We start from the raw sequence: 21,385 nt of genomic DNA, 5'->3' as shown, positions 1-21,385 counted from the left end.
GGGGATGAGAATTTTAAAATTGAGGCATTCCTGGGCCTGTAGCCAATGTAGGCCAGCAAGCATAGGGGTGATAGGTAACTTACACTGCCTGCACTCCAAAAGTAACTTTGTGGAGCTCAGTGTTAAGTAGTTAAACTATTTCTAATATTCAGTTTTTTATTTCCCAGGTCAATGTACGACATTTAGTACCAACACAAATACAAAACCATCAGGGCAGAAATGTTAAGGAAAAGATGGTTTGCATTACTTTCTGCAATTTGAAGAACCTTGAGGGGAACCATTCCGAGCCAGTGACCCTTTACAATTGAAAGTTTAAAAGCTTGTACTGGTGGCAGCACAATTTCATCATTTCATATTAAGGTAATGAATGACTCAAAGTTAAAAGCATACAGTATCTTACTAATGGAGCATGTTTTGACAAATTGGTCTGTATTACTCTGAAAAATGGCTTTACCAGTAACGGATAAATGCAATAGCCTTTGTAAATGTACTTAAGTTAAACAACAGTCTCAGACTTGGACACTCATAAGAGCATTCAGTTCTAAAACAGCATTCATTACTAATCAAAAGAAAAACATCTGCGTCCAGTTCAACTCAAATACATGTAATATTTAAGAAAGATGAAAGTGCATTTGTCCCATAGACACTGTTAATTTTATTGAAATCTTCAATGCTAGTTTGCAACTAATCCCGAATCAAACTACAAGAAATATAAAATATAAACATGGAATTGATCTGGTCATGTAGTGCTAACTCTTAAATGCCTGAATGCTACATCAGTTAGAAACTCTATAAACATCTGCAGAGTTATTGTCTGGTTCCTGACATTCCATCAACTAGCACAAAAAACTATATTCTACCAGCACAGTAGTACACAAACTAGCTTCGGCAGAATTTACTATTTCAGCCTATTTAACCTGCTTACTTCATTTGCCTTGATAAAAAACATGTAACATTAGAACAAGATACAAAACAGGAATCAATGATTTCAAGAAAAATAAACAGCCATTTAGTAAAGCTGTCTATCCTCCAAATCTCTAAAAAGTCTTATTTGACTTACTGAAGTAGTTATACAGGATGTTAATGATGAAAGGGATTAATTTACAGCCACCTTACACTCCATATTTAACAACAGGTATTTCAGAGACATGCAAGCAGAGGAAATATTTTGACAGACACAATGGTTTAACTCAGTGAACTAACAGTATTCTAAAGCTATAAAAATAAATCCTTGTCAGAAATAAAAGTGCAAGTGACAATGTACAGAAAGGAGGAAAGACAAAAAGAAACTTCTTAATTATAATAATGTATTAATAATCTTACAACTGTGTATGCTTAGTCATTATAAATTTTTATGTTCACACATGTGAAGGAAATTGCCTATGTAAACATGCATGCCATAATTACATCACCCTCCCAGCGGAGATTCTGCAGCACCACTGCTGGCAGGAGGGTGCAATTGCAATGTGTGGCTTGGAGGGGAACGGTGGTGGTGTTCCCACACATCTGCTGTCCTTGTCCTTCTAGGTGGTAGAGTTCACGGGTTTGGAAGGTGCTGCCTAAGTAGCCTTGGTGTGTTGCTGCAGTGCATCTTGTAGATGGTACACACATCAAGTTTGTATAGCCAGTTTCCATTATAAATGTAGACACAGGAATTTATCATGGAATTACAAAAGGACAGAATATGTGATGATAAAATGATGAAAGGACACGGACCTGAAATGTTAACTCTTCCTCTCTCCACAGATGCTGCCAGACCTGCTGAGTATTTCCAGCACTGTTTTTATTTATTATGAAATGGGGATTTTCTTACATCTGCATGTTCTTGCATCCTTATCATCCTCCACCTTTGCTTCCCCTGAAGACTACACTCAACCTTGCAAGTCATGCACAATGCCACAGGTGAAATAAGAGTTTGTTCACCCATCAGATCACCCAGTCCCAATGCCAACACCACAGTGAATTGAGGCATCAGCTTGGATCAGTTGGTAGTACCCCTTCCTTGGAGTCAAAATATTGTGGGTTCAAGCTGCACATGAGAACTAACTTAAGCTTAACTTTTCTTATTTATTTCATGGGATGTGGGCATTGCTGACCAGGCCAGAATTTATTGCCCATCACTAATTGCCCTTGAGAAGGTGATGGGGTGAGCTGCCTTCTTGAACCACTGCAGTCCCATGTGGGGTAAGTAGACCCACAGTGCTATTAGGAAGGGAGTTCCAGGATTTTGACCCAGTGACAGTGAAGGAATAGCGATATAGTTCCAAGTCAGGTTGGTGTGTATCTTGGAGGGGAACTTGCAGGTGGTGGCGTTCCCACACATCTGCTGCTCTTGTCCTTCTAGGTGGTAGAGTTCGCAGGTTTGGAAAGTGCTGCCCGAGTAGCCTTGGTGAGTTGCTGTAGTGCATTTTGTAGATGGTACATACTGCTACCACTGTGCGTCAGTGGTAGAGTAAGGGAATGTTTGTGGACGGGGTACCAATCAAGCGGGCTGCTTTGTCCTGGATGGTGTCGAGCTTCTTGAGCATTGTTGGAGCTGCACCCATCCAGGCAAATGGAGAGTATCCCATCACACTCTTGACTTGTGCCTTGTAGATGGTGGACAGTGATTGCGGAGTCAGGAGGCGGCGAGTTACTTGCCGCAGGATTCCTAGCCTCTGACCTGCTCTTGTAGCCACAGTATTTATACGGCTATTCCAGTTCAGTTTCTGGTCAATGGTAACCCCAGCATGTTGATAGTGGGGGATTCAGTAATTGTAATGCCATTGAATGTCAAGGGGAGATGGCTAGATTCTCTCTTGTTTGAGATGGTCACTGCTTGGCACATGTGTGGCCCGAACGTTACTTGCCACAATCAGCCCAAGCCTGGATATTGTCCAGGTCTTGCTGCATTTCTACACAGACTGCTTCAATATCAGAGAAGTTGCGAATGGTGCTGAACATTGTGCAATCATCAGCGAACTTCCCACGTCTGACCTTATGATTGAAGGTCATTGATGAAGCAGCTGAAGATGGTTGGGCCGAGGACACTATCCTAAGGAACTCCTGCAGTGATATCCTGGAGCTGAGATGATTGACCTCCAACAACCACAACCATCTTCCTTTGCGCTAGGTACAATTCCAACCAGCGGAGAGTTTCCCACGATTCCGATTGACTTCAGTTTTGCTAGGGCTCCTCGATGCCATACTCGCTCAAATGCTGCCTTGATGTCAAGGGCAGTCACTCTCACCTCACCTCTTGAGTTCAGCTCTTTTGTCCATGTTTGAACCAAGGCTGTAATGAGGTCAGGAGCTGAGTGGCCCTGGGAGACCCCAAACTAAGCGTCACTGAGCAGGTTATTGCTATGCAAGTGTCCATGATAACACTGTCAATGACACCTTCCATCACTTTAGTGATGATCGAGAGTAGACTGATGGGGCGGTAAATGGCCGGGTTGATTTGTCCTTTTTTTTTTGCGTACAGGACATACCTGGGCAATTTTCCACATTGCCAGGTACATGCCAGTGTTGTAGCTGTACTGCAACAGCTTGGCTAGAGGCGCAGCAAGGTCTGGAGCACAGGACTTCAGTACTATTGCCGGAATGTTGTCAGGGTCCATAGCCTTTGCAGTATCCAGTGCCTTCAGTCATTTCTCGATAGCACGTGGAGTGAATCGAATTGGCTGAAGACTGGCATCTGTGATGCTGGGGACTTCAGGAGGAGGCAGAGATGGATCATCCAATCTGCACATCTGGCTGAAGATTGTTGCAAATGCTTCAGCCTTATCTTTTGCACTGATGTGCTGGGCACCCGCATCATTGAGGATGGGGATATTTGTGGAGCCACCTCCTCCTGTTAATTGTTTAATTATCCACTGCCATTCATGACTGGATGTGGCAGGACTGCACAGCTTAGATCTGATTCGTTGGTTGCGGGATCACTTAGCTCTGTCTATCGCATGCTGCTTATGCTGTTTTGCATACAAGTTGTCCTGGGTTGTAGTTTCACCAGGTTGACACCTCATTTTGAGGCATGGTGCTTCTCCTGGCCTGCCCTCCTGCACTCTTCATGGAACCAGGTTTGATCCCCTGGCTTGACGACAATAGTAGAGTTGGGGATATGCCAGATGGTGAGGTTACAGATTGTGGTTGAGTACAATTCTGCTGCTGCTGATGGTCAACAGCACCTCATGGATGCCCAGTTTTGCATTGCTAGATCTCTTCGAAACCTATCCCATTTAGCACAGTGGTAGTGCCACACAACACGATGGAGGCTATCCTCAATGTGAAGACGGGACTTTGTCTCCATAAGAACTGTGCAGTGGTCACTCCTACCAATACGGTCATGGACAGACGTATCTGCGGCAGGTAGGTTGATGAGGATGAGGTCATTTATGTTTCCCTCTCGTTGGCTCCCTCAGCACCTGCCACAGATCAAGTCTAACAGCTATGTCCTTTAGGACTAGGTCAGCTGAGTCAGTAGTGGTGCTACCGAGCCACTCTTGGCGATGGACATTAAAGTCCCCCACCCTAAGTATATTCTGTGCCCTTTCCAGCCTCAGTGCTTCCCAAGTAGTGTTCAATATGGAGTACTGATTCATCAGCTGAGGGGGTATGGTAGGGGTAATCAGCAAGAGGTTTCCTTGCCCATGTCTGACCTGATGCCATGAGACTTCATGGGGTCCGGAGTCAATGTTGAGGAGTCCCAGGGCAACTCCCTCCCGACTGTATACCACTGTGTCGCCACCTCTGGTGGGTCTGTCCTGATGGTGATGGTTGTGTTGGGGACATTGTCTGTAAGGTATGAATCTGTGAGTATGACTACGTCAGGCTGTCGCTTGACTAATCTATGGGGCAGCTCTCCCAACTTTGGCAGAAGCCCCTAGATGTTCGGAAGGACTTTGCAAGGTCGACAGGGCAGGGTTTGCCCTTGTCGTTTCCGGTGCCTAGTTCAATGCCGAGTGGTCTGTCGGTTTCATTCCTTACTGACTTTTTAGCGGTTAGGTACAACTGAGTGGCTTGCTAGGCCATTTCAGAGTGCATTTTAAGAGTCAACCACATTGCTGTGGGCTGAAGTCACATTAAGGCCAGACCAGGTAAGGACAGCAGATTTCTTTCCCTAAAAGGACATTTGTGAATCAGAGTAGAATCTCAATTTGCTGATGACACCAAACTTGGAGCTGCGTCAAACAGTGAGGATGACATAAACTGCATGCAACATGACATAAATAGGCTAGCAAAGTGGGCAAAGAGATGACAGATAGAATTTACTACTGACAAATGTGAGGTGATGCATTTTGGCTAAAGGAATAGGGAGAGGGAATATATATTTAACGGCACAGTTCTGAAGAGTGCACAGGAACAGAGGGACCTGGGAGTGCATGTGCACAGATCTTTGAAGGTGGCAGGACATATTGTGAAAGTGGTTAGTGAAGCATATGGCATCTTGAGATTCATATATAGAGGTGCTGAGTACAAAAGCAGGGAAATAATGCTGAATCTTTATAGAGCTCTGGTTAGGCCCCAACAGGAGTACTGCATCCAGTTCTGGTCATCAGGAAGGATGCGAGGGTCCTTGAGAATGTGCAAGGAGATTTACCAGAATGGTTCCAAAAATGGAGGATTTTAGTTAGAAGGTTAGGTCAGAAAAATTGGGTTTGTTCTCCTTGGAACCAAGGAGATTCAGGGGAGATTGAATAGAAGTGTACAAGATTATGATAAGCTTAGATAAGTTAGACAAGGAAAATATGTTTCCATTAACAAATGGTACATCGATTAGGGGACACAGATTGAAAGTTTTGGGCAAAAGATGCAGGGGGAATATGAGGAAGCACTTTTTTACGCAGCGGGTGGTAATGACCTGGAACTCGCTGCCCACAAGGGTAATGGAAGCGAAGACGATCAATGACTTCAAGAGGAAATTGGACGGCCACCTGAGCAATAGATTTGCAGGGCAATGGAGATTGAGCCAAGGAGTGGAATTGACAACATAGCTCCGTGGAGAGCCAGCATGGACTCGATGGGCTGAATGACCTCCTTCTGTGCCATAAATGACTATGACTCTATAGCTGAATTACCTTAAAACATCGCCCCATTATACAAGATAAAACTTCCAAATTACACTGAACTATGCATGAGAGAGAGTGATGGAAAAGTGAGAAAAGCAAGAGGAGAGAAAGACAGTATAATTCACCATCAGAAATCCTTTAAACAAATAACATGAATACTACATTTGGGAGAGGTGACGCTGTCCAATAGCTCAGTGAGAAAATGCACAAGCCAGGAAGGTCCGAGCTTTGCTCCTTGAATTGGATAAAATTAGATGATCTCAGCCAAAACGGCAGTGAAGATATTTTAGATGGCATTAGTACCACCAAGCTAGGGGAGGATGAAAATAAAATTATCAGATTCTCTGATCCCAGATGGCATACTTGCTTGAAACATAGACAGAATTAGGGTCCACTTTTATGCCCTTCTTTGCCCTGCCTTCTCCCTTCCAGTCAAGTAGCCTGCCAATGCTCACTTCCTCAACGTACTCTGCAGTGCAATTTAACAGTTGCTGTAGCCATCCAATATTTCATCTACGTAACTATTTTTCTTGACTCCAAACTGTGAACATAGGAAGGCTAGTTAATTAGGGAAACTTCAGAGACAACCACACTTGCTCATTTTGTAGCAGCACAGAGATGCAACAGCAGCTGCATCCCTGTCTAATTTTCTACCCAATTTTGCAGCCTAGGGCAGTAAAACTGGCTGAGATTTGGCAATGATTTTTTTTTTAATACATTCATGGGTTGTGAGCATCATGCCAAGACCAACATTTGTTGCCCATCTCGAAGGAAGTTAGGGATGGGTAACAAATACTGGCCTTGTCAACGACGCTCACATCCCATGAACGGTTAAAAAAAAATTGACCTTCCTTCTTTGAAAAACATTTTTTTAAATTTGTTCCTGGGATGTGGGTGTCGCTGGCTAGGCCAGCATTTATTGCCCATTCCTAATTGCCCTTGAGAAGGTGATGGTGAGCTGCCTTATTGAACCGCTGCAGTCCTTGGGGTGTAGGTACACCTACAGTGCGGTTAGGTAGTTCTAGGATTTTGCCCCAGCGAAAGTGAAGGAACGGTGATATAGTTCCAAGTCAGGATGGTGTGTGGCTTGGAGGGAAGCTTGCGGTTGGTGGCGTTCCTATGCATCTGCTGCCCTTGTCCTTCTAGGTGGTAGAGGTTTGGAAGGTGTTGTCTAAGGAGCCTTGGTGGGTGCATTCACTCACTGAGCCATGAGGGAGCATGACACCTTTGGTCACACACAACAGGTTATTTGGAAAGAGGAACCAAAGTTGCTGATGTTTGAAGATGGTGACTCTCTGAAAAGAGAAGTGGTGGATGGGAAAGAAAACTGAAAGAAAAAAAATTCAAAAAGCATCAAAGAATGGTGAATGTAACATGCAGCTGCATCTCCCCATAGGATGTTTTCCTGATCTCAGAAATTTAAATGCTTAGAAATTTATTTAAACATGTATACAAAAGTTGCAAAGACTAAATAAATTATATTTCTACAAATAATTATATCTAGCACCTACAGACTTCAGTGTTTATGATGGCTCCCCAGCAAAAAAAAATGTAGGTACCTTATAAACGGCATCGAGAAAACGCAAGTCATTCTTTCCTGTAAGTTCTACTCCACATGCTAGTAGCTGTTCGGTCATATATGTAGAATATGAGGTGAAGGCGTAGCTGATGATTGGCAGAAAGGCAGCAGGATCACCCTTAGCAAGACTACAAAACATTAAATAAAATCTTAAGTGCATATAGTTTATATTCCACACTACCATTAGCTGACTTCCTACACTAAGCTCACTAAATGCGACGACAGCCTGGATCTAAACTGTCCAGTAATTTGCACTTCAAAAATGACAATTTACATAATCAACCTGGTGCTGCAACTAACGAAGCAAGACTTCTGTGTGCTCAAATGTGCCAAGTGAGCTTGGACCTAACCATGTCAAAACATTCAGGTCTGGAGATAAAATGTACGTGTGCACAGTAAACGTAAAATCAGATTTCTACCATTTATCATTTCTGATAAATTTATATTGGTGTCATGCACATTTTTCCAACTGTATAACAATTGTCGTTTTATAATTGCAGAGCATTTTTCCTGGCTCCATGCTATCTTATAATGTGTTAAAAAAGAATATTGCAGTCATGCAGATCAGCTAAGTAAGAAGTAGATAGTTTGACCCTTTCATTTTAAGCACAAATCTGCCTCATAATATAATCATTTCAAGATAGTAGAGGTTAAAGGATTGAACTGAACTAACAATCTATCTGATGAGGTATATTTTATATTCGGGCACTAAACTTCAATTTAATTAGCATAAGATTATTCTGTTGAAGAAACAAAACAAAATTTAAAAGACCATATATATTCAAAAAAAATCTAAGTTGATATAGAATTATCGTTCTATGCCTCAACATTGACACCAACAGAAAGCAAACCTCCATCCATAACAACAATTTACCCAGAATGGATACTATGGTAAAATGGCTATACTCTGCAGTTCTGTTCTAATTTATTTTGATATTGGATAGCTTGACATTTTAATATAATTGTTCCAGTGCATTGGCAATGGTTATCTTATAAATTTAGTCTAAATATCCAATTAAAAATTGACCAACTCTTTTTCTGAAAGTATTGCATTTGCTACTGTGGCTGCCCTTTAGTTCAATCTGAAGATCCAGTTATTGAGCAATAAATTTCTACTCTGTAGTCATTAACTATGTGTATAAAAGCAAAATCAACTTCAAATGATATGAACTTCAAAGGCATTAGATATTTGATGTTTAATTCTGTCTATTTTATTTGTAGTGCTGGTTAATGTAATCCTGAATTTGTTTACAAAAACTATCCTGTAATTATCAGTGGACGTAATCCTTTCCCCTCCCTCAACCAAAACATTCTGTGGCTAAGTGATGAAAGAGAAAGTTGTCAGCGAAGTTTTGGCTTTGTCTAACTTGAATGATACCAGCTGACATTTTCCTCACTGGAGCCAAACAGAAAGCATCTGCCATAAATAGACTATAGGGACATCTGTGTTAACCAGGAGACTCAAATGATTAACCCCCTATTGTCCAGTCTATACATCTGCTACTCACTCCAGCTGTTAAGTAATATCATGCAACAGAAGGATGTTTGAAGTAGGGAAGTGTTGCTGCAACTGCAGCTGGAGTATTGTGTACAGTTTTGGTCTCCTTACTTGAGAAAGGATGTAGTTGCATTGGAGGCATTTCAGAGGAGGTTCACTAGATTGATTCCAGAGATGGGGGGCTTGTCTTATGAAGAGAGATTGAGCAGTTTAGGACTTTACTCTCTAGAGTTTAGAAGAATGAGAGGAGATCTAATTGAGGTATACAAGATGATTAAGGGGATTGACAAAGTAGATATAAAGAGGATGTTTCCTCTTGTGGGGCAATCTAGAACGAGAGGTCATAGTTTTAGGATAAGGGGTAGCAGATTTAAAACAGAGATGAGGAGAAATTACTTCTCTCAAAGGGTCGTGAATCTGTGGAATTCACTACCCCGAGTGCGATGGATGCTGGGACATTGGGTAAATTTAAGGAGGAGATAGACAGATTTTTAATTAGAAATGGGTTGAAGGGTTATGGAGAACAGGCAGGAAAGTGGAGTTGAGGCCAAGATGAGATCAGCCATGATCATACTGAATGGTGGAGCAGGCTCGAGGGGCTGAACTGCCTACTCCTGCTCCTAGTTCTTATGTTCTCACGAAAAAATCAAAAGCTCCCCCTACTGGCTAAAAGCTTTGGGGGTTTTTATTGTTCTAATAAAACCCCGCAGACCAGGAAATCTGAAGTTTGATTTTTTAAAATATATTCATTCATGGGATGTGGGCGACCCTGGCCAGGCCAGCATTTATTGCCCATCCCTAATTGCCCTTGAGAAGGTGGTGGTGAGCTGCCTTCCTGAACCGCTGCAGTCCATGTGGGGTAGGTATACCCACAGTGCTGTTAGGAAGGGAGTTCCAGGATTTTGACCCAGCGACAGTGGAGGAACGGCGATATCGTTCGAAGTCAGGATGGTGTGTGACTTGGAGGGGAACTTGCAGGTGGTGGCGTTCCCATGAATTTGCTGCCCTTGTCCTTCTAGTTGGTAGAGGTCGCAGGTTTGGAAGGTGCTGTCTAAGGAGCCTTGGTGCATTGCTGCAGTGCATCTTGTAGATGGTACACACTGCTGCCACTGTGCGTCGGTGGTGGAGGGAGTGAATGTTTGTAGATGGGGTGCCAATCAAGTGGGCTGCTTTGTCCGTGATGGTGTCGAGCTTCTTGAGCGTTGTTGGAGCTGCACCCATCCAGGCAAGTGGAGACTATTCCATCACACTCCTGACTTGTGCCTTGTAGATGGTGGACAGGCTTTGGGGAGTCAGGAGGTGAGTTACTCGCCTCAGGATTTATAGCCTCTGAACTGCACTTGTAGCCACGGTACTTATATGGCTACTCCAGTTCAGTTTCTGGTCAATGATAGCCCCTAGGATGTTGATAGTGGGGGATTCAGCGATGGTAACGCTGTTGAATGTCAAGGGGAGATGGTTAGATTCTCTCTTGTTGGAGATGGTCATTGCCTGGCACTTGTGTGGCGCAAATGTTACTTGCCACTTATCAGCCCAAGCCTGGATATTGTCCAGGTCTTGCTGCATTTCTACACGGACTGCTTCAGTATCTGAGGAGTTGCGAATGGTGCTGAACATTGTGCAATCATCAGTGAACATCCCCACTTCTGACCTTATGATTGAAGGAAGGCGATTGATGAAGCAGCTGAAGATGGTTGGGCCCAGGACACTACCTTGAGGAACTCCTGCAGTGATGTCCTGGAGCTCAGATGATTGACCTCCAACAGCCACAACCATCTTCCTTTGCGCTAGGTATGACTCCAGCCAGCGGAGGGTTTTCCCCCTGATTCCCATTGACCTGTTTTGCTAGGGCTCCTTGTTGCCATACTCAGTCAAATACTGCCTTGATGTCAAGGGCAGTCACTCTCACGTCACCTCGAGTTCAGCTCTTTTGTCCATGTTTGAACTAAGGATGTAATGAGGTGAGGAGCTGAGTGGCCCTGGCGGATCCAAACTGAGCGTCACTGAGCAGGTTATTGCTAAGCAAGTGCCGCTTAATGGCATGGTTGATGACACCTTCCATCACTTTACTGATGTCCTGCTTTTTGTGTACAGGACATACCTGGGCAATTTTACACATTGCCAGGTAGATGCCAGTGTTGTAGCTGTACTGGAACAGCTTGGCTAGGGGCGCGGCAAGTTCTGGAGCAAAGATCTTCAGTACTATTGCTGGAATATTGTCAGGGCCCATTGCTTTTGCAGTATCCAGTGCCCTCAGTCATTTCTTGATATCACACGGAGTGAATCGAATTGACTGAAGTCTGGCATCTGTGATGCTGGGGACTTCAGGAGGAGGCCGAGATGGATCATCAACGCGGCACTCCTGGCTGAAGATTGTTGCAAAAGCGTCAGCCTTATCTTTCGCACTGATGTGCTGGGCTCCCCCATCATTGAGGATGGGGATATTTGTGGAGCCACCTCCTCCAGTTAGTTGTTTAATTGTCCACCACCATTCACGGCTGGATGTGGCAGGACTGCAGAGCTTCGATCTGATCCGTTGGTTATGGGATCGCTTAGCTCTGTCTCTCGCATGCTGCTTACGCAGTTTGGCACGCAGATAGTCCTGTGTTGTAGCCTCACCAGGTTGACACTTCATTTTGAGGTATGCCTGGTGCTGCTCCTGGCATGCCCTCCTGCACTCTTCATTGAACCAGAGTTGGTCTCCTGGCTTGATGGTAATGGTAGAGTGGGGGATATGCCGGGCCATGAGGTTACATAGTGCGGTCGAGTACAATTCTGCGGCTGCTGATGGCCCACAACGCCTCATGGATGCCCAGTTTTCCATTGCTAGATCTGTTCGAAATCTATCCCATTTAGCATGGTGATAGTGCCACACAACACGACGGACAGTATCCTCAACGTGAAGGTGGGACTTCGTCTCCACAAGGACTGTGCAGTGGTCACTCCTACCAATACAGTCATGGACAGAAGCATCTGCAGCAGGCAGATTGGTGAGGACGAGGTCAAGTATGTTTTTCCCTCGTGTTGGTTCCCCCACCACCTGCCGCAGACCCAGTCTAGCAGCTATGTCCTTTAGGACTCGGCCAGCTCGGTCAGTAGTGGTGCTACCGAGCCACGCTTGGTGATGGACATTGAAGTCCCCCACCCAGAGTACATTTTGCGCCCTTGCCACCCTCAGTGCTTCCTCCAAGTGGTGTTCAACATGGTGGAGTACTGAGTCATCAGTTGAGGGAGGGCGGTAGGCAGTAATCAGTAGGAGGTTACCTTGCCCATGTTTGACCTGATGCCATGAGACTTCATGGGGTCCGGAGTCAATGTTCAGGACTCCCACGGCACCTCCCTCCCTACTGTATACCACTGTCCCGCCACCTCTGGTGGGTCTGTCCTGCCGGTGGGACGGTGATGGCAGCGTCTGGGACATTGTCTATAAGGTATGATTCCGTGAGTATGACTATGTCAGGCTGTTGCTTGACTAGTCTGTGGGACAGCTCTCCCAACTTTGGCACAAGCCCCCAGATGTTAGTAAGGAGGACAATGCAGGGTCGACAGGGCTGGGCTAGCCGTTACAACAATCGACAATGGTTTCATAGCCATCATTAGACTAGCTTTTAATTCCAGATTTATTAATTTATTTCAAATTCCACCTTCTGCTGTGGTGGGATTCGAACCCATATCCCCAGAGAAATACCCTGGGTCTCTGGTTTACTAGTCCAGTGATAATACCACTACACCACTGCCTACCCCTTTGCACTGAATTAGAGAGCATCTTGGCCAGGATAGCAATGAGCTTCTAGAATTCTATTTATTTATTCATTAATTATTTTATCTTTTTATTTAGAGATACAGCACTGAAACAGGCCCTTCGACCCACCGAGTCTGTGCCGACCAGCAACCACCCATTTATACTAACCCTACAGTAATCCCATATTCCCTACCACCTACTTACACTAGGGGTAATTTACAATGGCCAATTTACCTATCACCTGCAAGTCTTTGGCTGTGGGACGAAACCAGAGCACCCGGCAAAAACCCACGCGGTCACAGGGAGAACTTGCAAACTCCGCACAGGCAGTACCCAGAATCGAACCCCGGTCCATGGAGCTGTGAGGCTGCGGTGCTAACCACTGCGCCACCCTATTCTAGAATTCTCTTCAGTGCCTCTGGGCTATGGTGGTGGGAGGGGGTGCCAGAGGGGAATATCAATCTAGGTTTCTACATCTGATTTTCAGCCAGTAAGCTCTACTGCAAAGTGCATCTGAACAAACTTTAAGTGGTTAAATGGTCTGCCAACACTCACTGTCTATACAAATGTATCTAGAATGGGTATGTAGATGAGGTACTGGAGGGCTGAGAGCATAACCTATAGCTTTCAAAAGAGGATAGTAAAAACTGGATTAAAAATTGTTACTAGCTTACCTAAACCCTGGCACATAAAGAATTGGCAAATTATCCTCCAGCAAATAAGGTACCAGAATATTACAAACACAGGCCATTTGAGCCATGAAAACTTCCAGAATCACAGAAGTGTTACAGTGCAGGAGGCCATTCAGTCCATCGTGTCCACTCCGACTCTCTGAAAGAGCAATTTACACAGTTCCAATCCCCCGCCTTCTCCCCGTAACCCTGAACATTCTTCCTTTTCATAAAACAGTCTAATTCCCTCCTGAATGCTTCAATTGAAACCTGCCTCCACCACACTCTCAAGCAGTGCATTCCAGACCCTAATCACTTGCTGCATGAAAAAAAGCTTTTCCTCATGTCACTTTTGCTTCTCTTGCAAAACACTTTAAATCTGCACCCTCTCATTCTCGATTCTTTCACGGGAGGGAACAGTTTTTCTCTATCTACTCTGCGCAGACCCCTCATGATTTTGAATACCTCCATCAAAACACTTCTCAGCCTTCTCTTTTCCAAAGACAACAATCCTAACTTCTCCAATCTATCTTTATAACTGGAATTCCTCATGCCTGGAACCGTTTTTGTTAATCTGTTCTGTACTCTCTCCAATGCCCTCACATCATTCCTAAAGTGCGGCAACCAGAACTGGATGCGATATTCCAGCTGAGGCCAAAGTGGTGTCTTATACAAGTTCAAGATAACTTCCTTACTCTTGTACACTATGTCCCTATTATTAAAGCCCAGGATACTGTATGCTTTATTAACTGCTCTTCAACCTGTCCTGCTACCTTCAATGACTTACGCATATATACAGGTCCCTCTGCTCCTACACCCCCTTTAGAATTGCACCCTTTATTCTATATTGTCTCTCCATGTTTTTCCTACCAAAATGAATCACTTCACATTTCACTGCATTGAACTCATCTGCAACCTGTCTGCCCATTCCACCAACTTGTTTGTCCTTTTGAAGTTCTACACTATCCTCCTCACAATGGTTCCAAGTTTCGTATCAACTGCAAACTTTGAAATTGTGCCCTGTACACCAAGTCTAGGTCATTAATCTAGATTAGGAAAAGCAAGGGTCCCAACACTAACCCCTGGGGAACTCCACTACAAACCTTCCTCCAGCCCGAAAAACATCCATTAACTACTACTCTTTGTTTTTTGTCACTCAGCCAATTCCGTATCCATGTTGCTACCATCCCTTTTATTCCATGAGTAAAAACTTTGCTCACAAGTCTGTTGTGTGGCACTGTATCAAACGCCTTTTGAAAGTTCATGTACACCACAGCAACAGCATTGCCATCATCAACCCTCTCTGTTACCTCCTCAAAAAACTCCAGCAAGTTAGTTAAACATGATTTTCCCTCAAGAAATCCATGCTGGCCTTCCTTAATTAACCCACATTCGTCCATGTGACTATTAATTTTGTCCTAAATTTTTTTTTCCAGAAGTTTCCCCACCACCAAATTTAAACTGACTTAGGTCATAGGCCATATAACATCAACCATATCTTGGACTTGCACTACTAAACTCTTCCTGTTGCAAAGTTAGTTGACTAAAACTACACATATGGGGGCGGGTCTCTATGGGTGGCTTGCGGCTGCTGCAGCACCGAGCAGGCAGGGAGGGAGGGCCTATAGGCCTGTCTGGAGCGCTGGCCCCTGGTCTGCTGCTGGGAGGACGCCGCCAGGCACCTAAACTGGCCCCCACCCCTGCAGGAAAGCGGAAGCCAACTGAAAAATCCCAGTCAGCCTCTTTTAATTGGCCTTGAGTTGTCCAAAACAAGTCATTGGCAAAAATGGCCCAGGGGCAGGATGGAGCCGGGGAACCAGCTCACCAGCCAGCGGGGCTATTTTTAGCTCTGGCCCACCTCCGATCCTGATTAAACCCATGGTGTCTCATGGAATGTTTAATCATCTCAACCCATCCATATAACCTGCCAATTTGTGCCCAAGCACATATTTTATGAAGAGTGATGTAAAACAAAACTAAATTAGCAATGACAAATTTGTACTATATATTGACTGGACCACAAGTTTGAGCACAGAAGTGCAGTTTTGGCATTCCAGTCGTAGAAAACACATTAAAACATTTAAGGCAGGCGGTGGCGTAGTGGTATTATCACTGGACTAGTAACTCAGAGACCCAGGATATTGATCTGGAGACATGGGTCTGAATCCCACCACAGCAGAAGGTGGAATTTGAAATTAATTAATAAAAAAAATCTGGAATTAAAAGCTAGTCTAATGATGGCCATGAAACCATTGTCGAGTGTTGTAAAAACCCATCTGGTTCAGGTTCACTAATGTCCTTTAGGGAAGGAAATCTGCTCTTACCTGGTCTGGCCTACATGTGACTCCACTTAACTCTTATATGCCCTCTGAAATGGCCCAGCAAGTCACTCAGTTGTACCTAATCGCTACGAAGTCAATAAAAAGGAATGAACCCGGACGGACCACCCGGCATCGACCTAGGCACTGGAAACGGCAAACCCAGCCCTGTCGACCCACGGAATACTCACGGAATTATACCTTACAATGTCCCAGACACTGCAATCACTATCCCACAAGCAGGACAGACCCAGCAGAGGTGGCGGAACAGTGGTCTACAGTCGGGAGGGAGTTGCTCTGGGAGTCCTCAACATCGACTCCGGACCCCTTGAAGTCTCATGGCATCAGGTCAAACACGGGCAAGGTAACCTCCTACTGATTACCACCTACCGCCCTCCCTCCGCTGATGACTCAGTACTCCACCATGTTGAACACCACTTGGACGAAGCACTGAGGGTGGCAAGGGCACAAAAAGTACTCTGGGTGGGGAACTTCAATGTCCATCACCAAGACTGGCTCGGTAGCACCACGACTCACCGAGCTGGCAGAGTCCTGAAAGACATAGCTGCTAGACTGGGACTGGAGCAGGTGGTAAGGGAATCAACACGAGGGAAAAACATACTTGGCCTTGTCCTCATCAGTCTGCCTGCCGCAGATGCATCTGTCCATGACAGTATTGGTAGGAGTGACCATCGCACAGTCCTTCTGGAGACAAAGTCCTGCCTTCACATTGAGGATACCATCCATCGTGTTGTGTGGCACTACCACTGTGCTAAATGGGACAGATTTCGAACAGATCTAGCAATGCAAAAGTGGGCATCCATGAGGTGCTGTGGCCATCAGCAGCAGCAGAATTGTACTCAACCACAATCTGTAACCGCGTGATATCAAGAAACGACTGAAGGCACTGGATACTGCAAAGACGATGGGTCCTGACAATATTCCGGCAATAGTACTGAAGACCTGTGCTCCAGAACTTGCCGCGCCCCTAGCCAAGCTGTTCATTTACAGCTACAACACTGGCATCTAGCCGGCAATGTGGAAAATTGCCCAGGTATGTCCTGTACACAAAAAGCAGGACAAGTCCAACCTGGCCAATTACCGCCCCATCAGTCTACTCTCAATCATCAGTAAAGTGATGGAAGGTGTCATCGACAGTACTATCAAGCGGCACTTGCTTAGCAATAACCTGCTCAGTGATACCCAGTTTGGGTTCTGACAGGGCCTCTCAGCACCTGACCTCATTACAGCCTTGGTTCAAACATGGACAAAGGAGCTGAACTCAAGAGGTGAGGTGAGAGTGACTGCCCTTGACATCAAGGCAGCATTTGACTGAGTATGGCATCAAGGAGCCCTAGCAAAACTGGAGTCAATGGGAATCAGGGATTAAACTCGCTGCTGGTTAGTCATACCTAGTGCTAAGGAAGATGGCTGTGGTTGTTGGAGGTCAATCAAATGAGCTCCAGGACATCACTGCAGGAGTTCCTCAGTATAGTGTCCTAGGCCCAACCATCTTCAGCTGCTTCATCAATGACCTTCCTTCAATCATAAGGTGAGAAGTGGGGATGTTCGCTGATGATTGCATAATGTTCAGCACCATTCGCGACTCCTGAAAGACTGAAGCAGTCCGTGTATAAATGCAGCAAGACCTGGACAATATCCAGGCTTGGGCTGATAAGTGGCAAGTAACATTTGCACCACACAAGTGCCAGGCAATGACCATCTCCAACAAGAGAGAATCTAACCATCTCCCCTTGACATTCAATGGCATTACCATCGCTGAATCCCCCACTATCAACATCCTGGGAGCTACCATTGACCAGAAACTGAACTGGAGTAGCCATATAAATACCGAGGCTACGAGAGGAGGTCAGAGGCTCAGAATCCTGCAATGAGTAACTCACCTCCTGACTCCTCAAAGCCTGTCCACCATCTACAAGGCACAAGTCAGGAGTGTGATGGAATAGTCTCCACTTGCCTGGATGGGCGCAGCTCCAACAACACTCAAGAAGCTCGACACCATCCAGGACAAAGCAGCCCACTTGAATGGCACCCCATCCACAAACTTTCACTCCCTCCACCACCGACGCAGTGGCAGCAGTGTGTACCATCTACGAGATGCACTTCAGCAACTCACCAAGGCTCCTTAGACAGCACCTTCCAAACCAGCGACCTCTACCACCTCGAAGCACAAGAGCAGCAGATGCATGGGAACATCACCACCTCCATGTTCCCGTCCAAGTCACACACCATCCTGACTTGGAACTATATCACCGTTCCTCCACTGTCGCTGGGTCAAAATCCTGGAACTCCCTTCCTAACAGCACTGTGGGTGTACCTACCTCACATGGACTGCAGCAGTTCAAGAAGGCAGCTCACCACCACCTTCTCAAGGGCAATTAGGGATGGGCAATAAATGCTGGCATAGCCAGTGACGCCCACATCCCATGAATGAATGAAAAAAACCACAAAGCATACAGCATATTCATCAGAATTATGTTTGGGATGCAAAGTTATAGTTATAAGGAGATATTTGGAATTCTTCAACTAGTTCTATTGGGGAAAAAAGCTTGGAGATTTAATAAAATTTTTTAAATTCTGAAGCATTTGGATTTGGTGAATAGAATCAGACTATTTCCTCTATCTGGGTGGTCAATGACAAGGCGGCCATCAATTTAAATATGTTGCTGAAAGAGAGTGAGGCAAGAGGTTGGGAGAAAATTCTTTGCATGGAAGATGGCGACTGATGCTTTGCTGCAGGAAGTGAATGAGGCACAGACGAACATATCAATTAGAAGTAGGCCATTCGGCCCCTCTAGCCTGCTCCGCCATTCAATAAGATCATGGCTGATCAGAGTGTCTCGAATTCTACACTCCCATCGACTGCATCTTAAATGGGAAAACTGGACAAATATTAGAAACCAAGAAAAAACACTGTATAATAGAAGGAGTATGGGGTAGCTAGATTCATATTGGATTGCTCTAGCCAAGAGCTGGCACAGATAAGATGGCCTGAATGGCTTCCTGCTCTGCTGTAAACTCTGGTTTTGCATTTAAAGACTGGAATTAATGATTGCAGCACGAACTGCTTCTGTTGGGTGACTATTCCATGCCTACAGAAAAACAAAATTGCCTCGATCAAACAAAGAACAAAGAACAGTTAAGCACAGGAACAGGCCATTCGGCCCTCCAAGCCTGTGCCAATCTTGATGCCTGCCTAAACTAACACCTTCTGCACTTCCGGGGCCCATATCCCTCTATTCCCTTCCTATTCATGTATTTGTCATGATGGCCTCTTAAACATCGCTATTGTACATGCTTCCACCACCTCCCCCGGCAGCAAGTTCCAGGCACTCACCACCCTGTGTGTAAAGAACTTGCCTCGCACATCCCCTCTAAACGTTGCCCCTCTCACCTTAAACCTATGTCCCCTAGTAACTGACTCTTCCATCCTGGGAAAAAAGCTTCTGACTATTCACTCTGTCCATGCCGCTCATAACTTTGTAAACCTCTATCGTGTCGCCCCTCCACCTCCGTCGTTTCAGTGAAAACAATCCGAGTTTATCCAACCTCTCCTCATAGCTAATGCCCTCCAGACCAGGCAACATCCTGGTAAACCTCTTCTGTACCCTCTCCAAAGCCTCCATGTCCTTCTGGTAGTATGGCGACCAGAATTGCATGCAATATCCTAAGTGTGGCCTAACTAAAGTCACTTGAAAACATATTATATCCTGCAGTTCTGGGCTCAGTTATATTATACAACCTTCTTAGCTTGCATTATTTGCATCAGTCGACATTTTAAATACCTGGATTATGTCTCCTTTCAACTTCTTAGTTTTAAAAAATGGTTTCTGAGCTAAACACACTCAATTAGTTATTATACAGCACTTTTGACCAATCAGAAGTTGGACAGCTCTCAAGAAGAATTTTGTTTGCATGGAACTTTAACCAGATTTCACAACTTGCATTTCGTCCCTTTTTCATATTTATCATTTTGCGACTTATTTTTGCTCTTATCAAGGTGTGGAATATTAGTACTGGAAATTTACTTGAGCACCCCGGTATCAGCATCAAGCACTTTTTGATCCAAGAACCACCTGGTTAACATGCCATACCAGGAGTGGGCTAATGGGCATCAATGCCTGGAAATTACTGAAAGGGTAACTTGCAATATAATCAAGCCAGAAGAACTGAGGAAGCTTGAAAAATATGACAAATACACTGAGAATAATTCACATCTCAAGGAGACACAAACAGGAAATCAAGTTGGACACTGTCATGCTCCTTTCATAAAGTGAATTCTAAGATTTCCCAAGAGAGCCTTTCTGAGAAATATGAAAGATATTGCTTTACGGACTTTGACAGTGCTTACTCTGAAGTTCAAATCCCTGGCTACACATGCAAGAATACATCCAAATGTCTGGATAAATACCAGAGGACAAACTTCGTCCACTTAGCATTATTGGTGGAAGGTTTCCTGTAACCCATTACAAAGGCTGATAAACTCTATCTCTATCTGTTCAACAGCCAGGCGATCAAGGGAAGTCTGGTGGGTCTGTGTATAGCAAGGCAGTCTAAACTACAGCCCATGAGCAATTTTTGCCCCATGAACCCCATGTTAACCCTTATACAGCCCCACCCCCTTATTGCATTGACACGGCCAAGGCCAACATTTACTGCTCCTCTGTTGTTGCCCTGAAATTTTGATAGCGATTTGATACAACTGAGTGGTTTGCTAAGCCACTTCAAAGGGCGGTTCGGAGTCACCCATTTTGGTGTGGAACTGGAGTCACATATAGGCCATACTGGGCAAAGACACCAGTTTTCTTTCCCGAAAGCACATATGAGGACCAGTTGGGTTTTTACAACCAAAGTGATTGATGACAACGCTACGTCATCAGGATGCGCTGCGGTGCGCACATGTGCACACGGTCTCAGGCCCTCTGCGCATGCGCTGCGGTCCGGCTTGCCAGGACCAGTTTGCGCATGCACAGATGACGTCATCGGATAATGTCATTTTCCTCGGGGAACACGCCAGGTTGGCCTCTGCGCATGCGCAAACTGGTCCTGGCAAACCGAACCGCAGCGCATGCGCAGATGGCCGGAGCCCGTGTGCGCATGTGCGTCAATCTTCCGAAAGCTTTGGCACGAGTTTTTGAAAATGGAAGGAGGAGAGGTTTCGTCGGGCATTTTATCTCAATTATTTAGTCATTTTGGACATTTGCTTCATTTTTATTAGACAGAGGAGATTGTTCCAAGGTAATTTGCTCTGAAAATATTTATGTTGTCTGGGGCACCGCATGTGCTCCAGTCCCTGTTGTTAAGTTGGTCTGAAAACATTTCAAGGGAAGGAAGCAGGGAAAGGAGGGGGGAAGGGAGGAGGGAAAGGAGGGAGGAGGGAAGGAAGGGGAGGGAAGGAAGGGGAGGGAGGGAAGGGGGAGGGAGGGAAGGGGAGGGAGGAAGGGGAGGGAGGGAAGGGGAGGGAGGGAAGGGGAGGGAGGGAAGGGGAGGGAGGGAGGGAAGGGGAGGA

General features: G+C 45.1%; 1 protein-coding gene across 8 annotated transcripts in view; it reads right to left on the bottom strand.

The window, feature by feature from the left end:
* The window catches only part of cep44 (centrosomal protein 44), a 138,496-nt gene that overhangs the window by 62,941 nt on the left and 54,170 nt on the right, over positions 1 to 21,385 (bottom strand). For all 8 annotated transcript variants that reach the window (XM_068029300.1, XM_068029298.1, XM_068029299.1 and 5 more), the window contains exon 3: positions 7,607 to 7,754. In XM_068029300.1, coding sequence (XP_067885401.1) covers positions 7,607 to 7,754 — 148 coding nt within the window. The remainder of the gene's footprint in view (positions 1 to 7,606; positions 7,755 to 21,385) is intronic.

The sequence above is a fragment of the Heterodontus francisci genome, chromosome 4 (genome assembly GCF_036365525.1).
Source record: "Heterodontus francisci isolate sHetFra1 chromosome 4, sHetFra1.hap1, whole genome shotgun sequence".
NCBI classification, from domain to species: domain Eukaryota; kingdom Metazoa; phylum Chordata; class Chondrichthyes; order Heterodontiformes; family Heterodontidae; genus Heterodontus; species Heterodontus francisci.
Note: the sequence above shows the minus strand (reverse complement) of the source record. Positions and strands in the feature narration are given on the sequence as shown.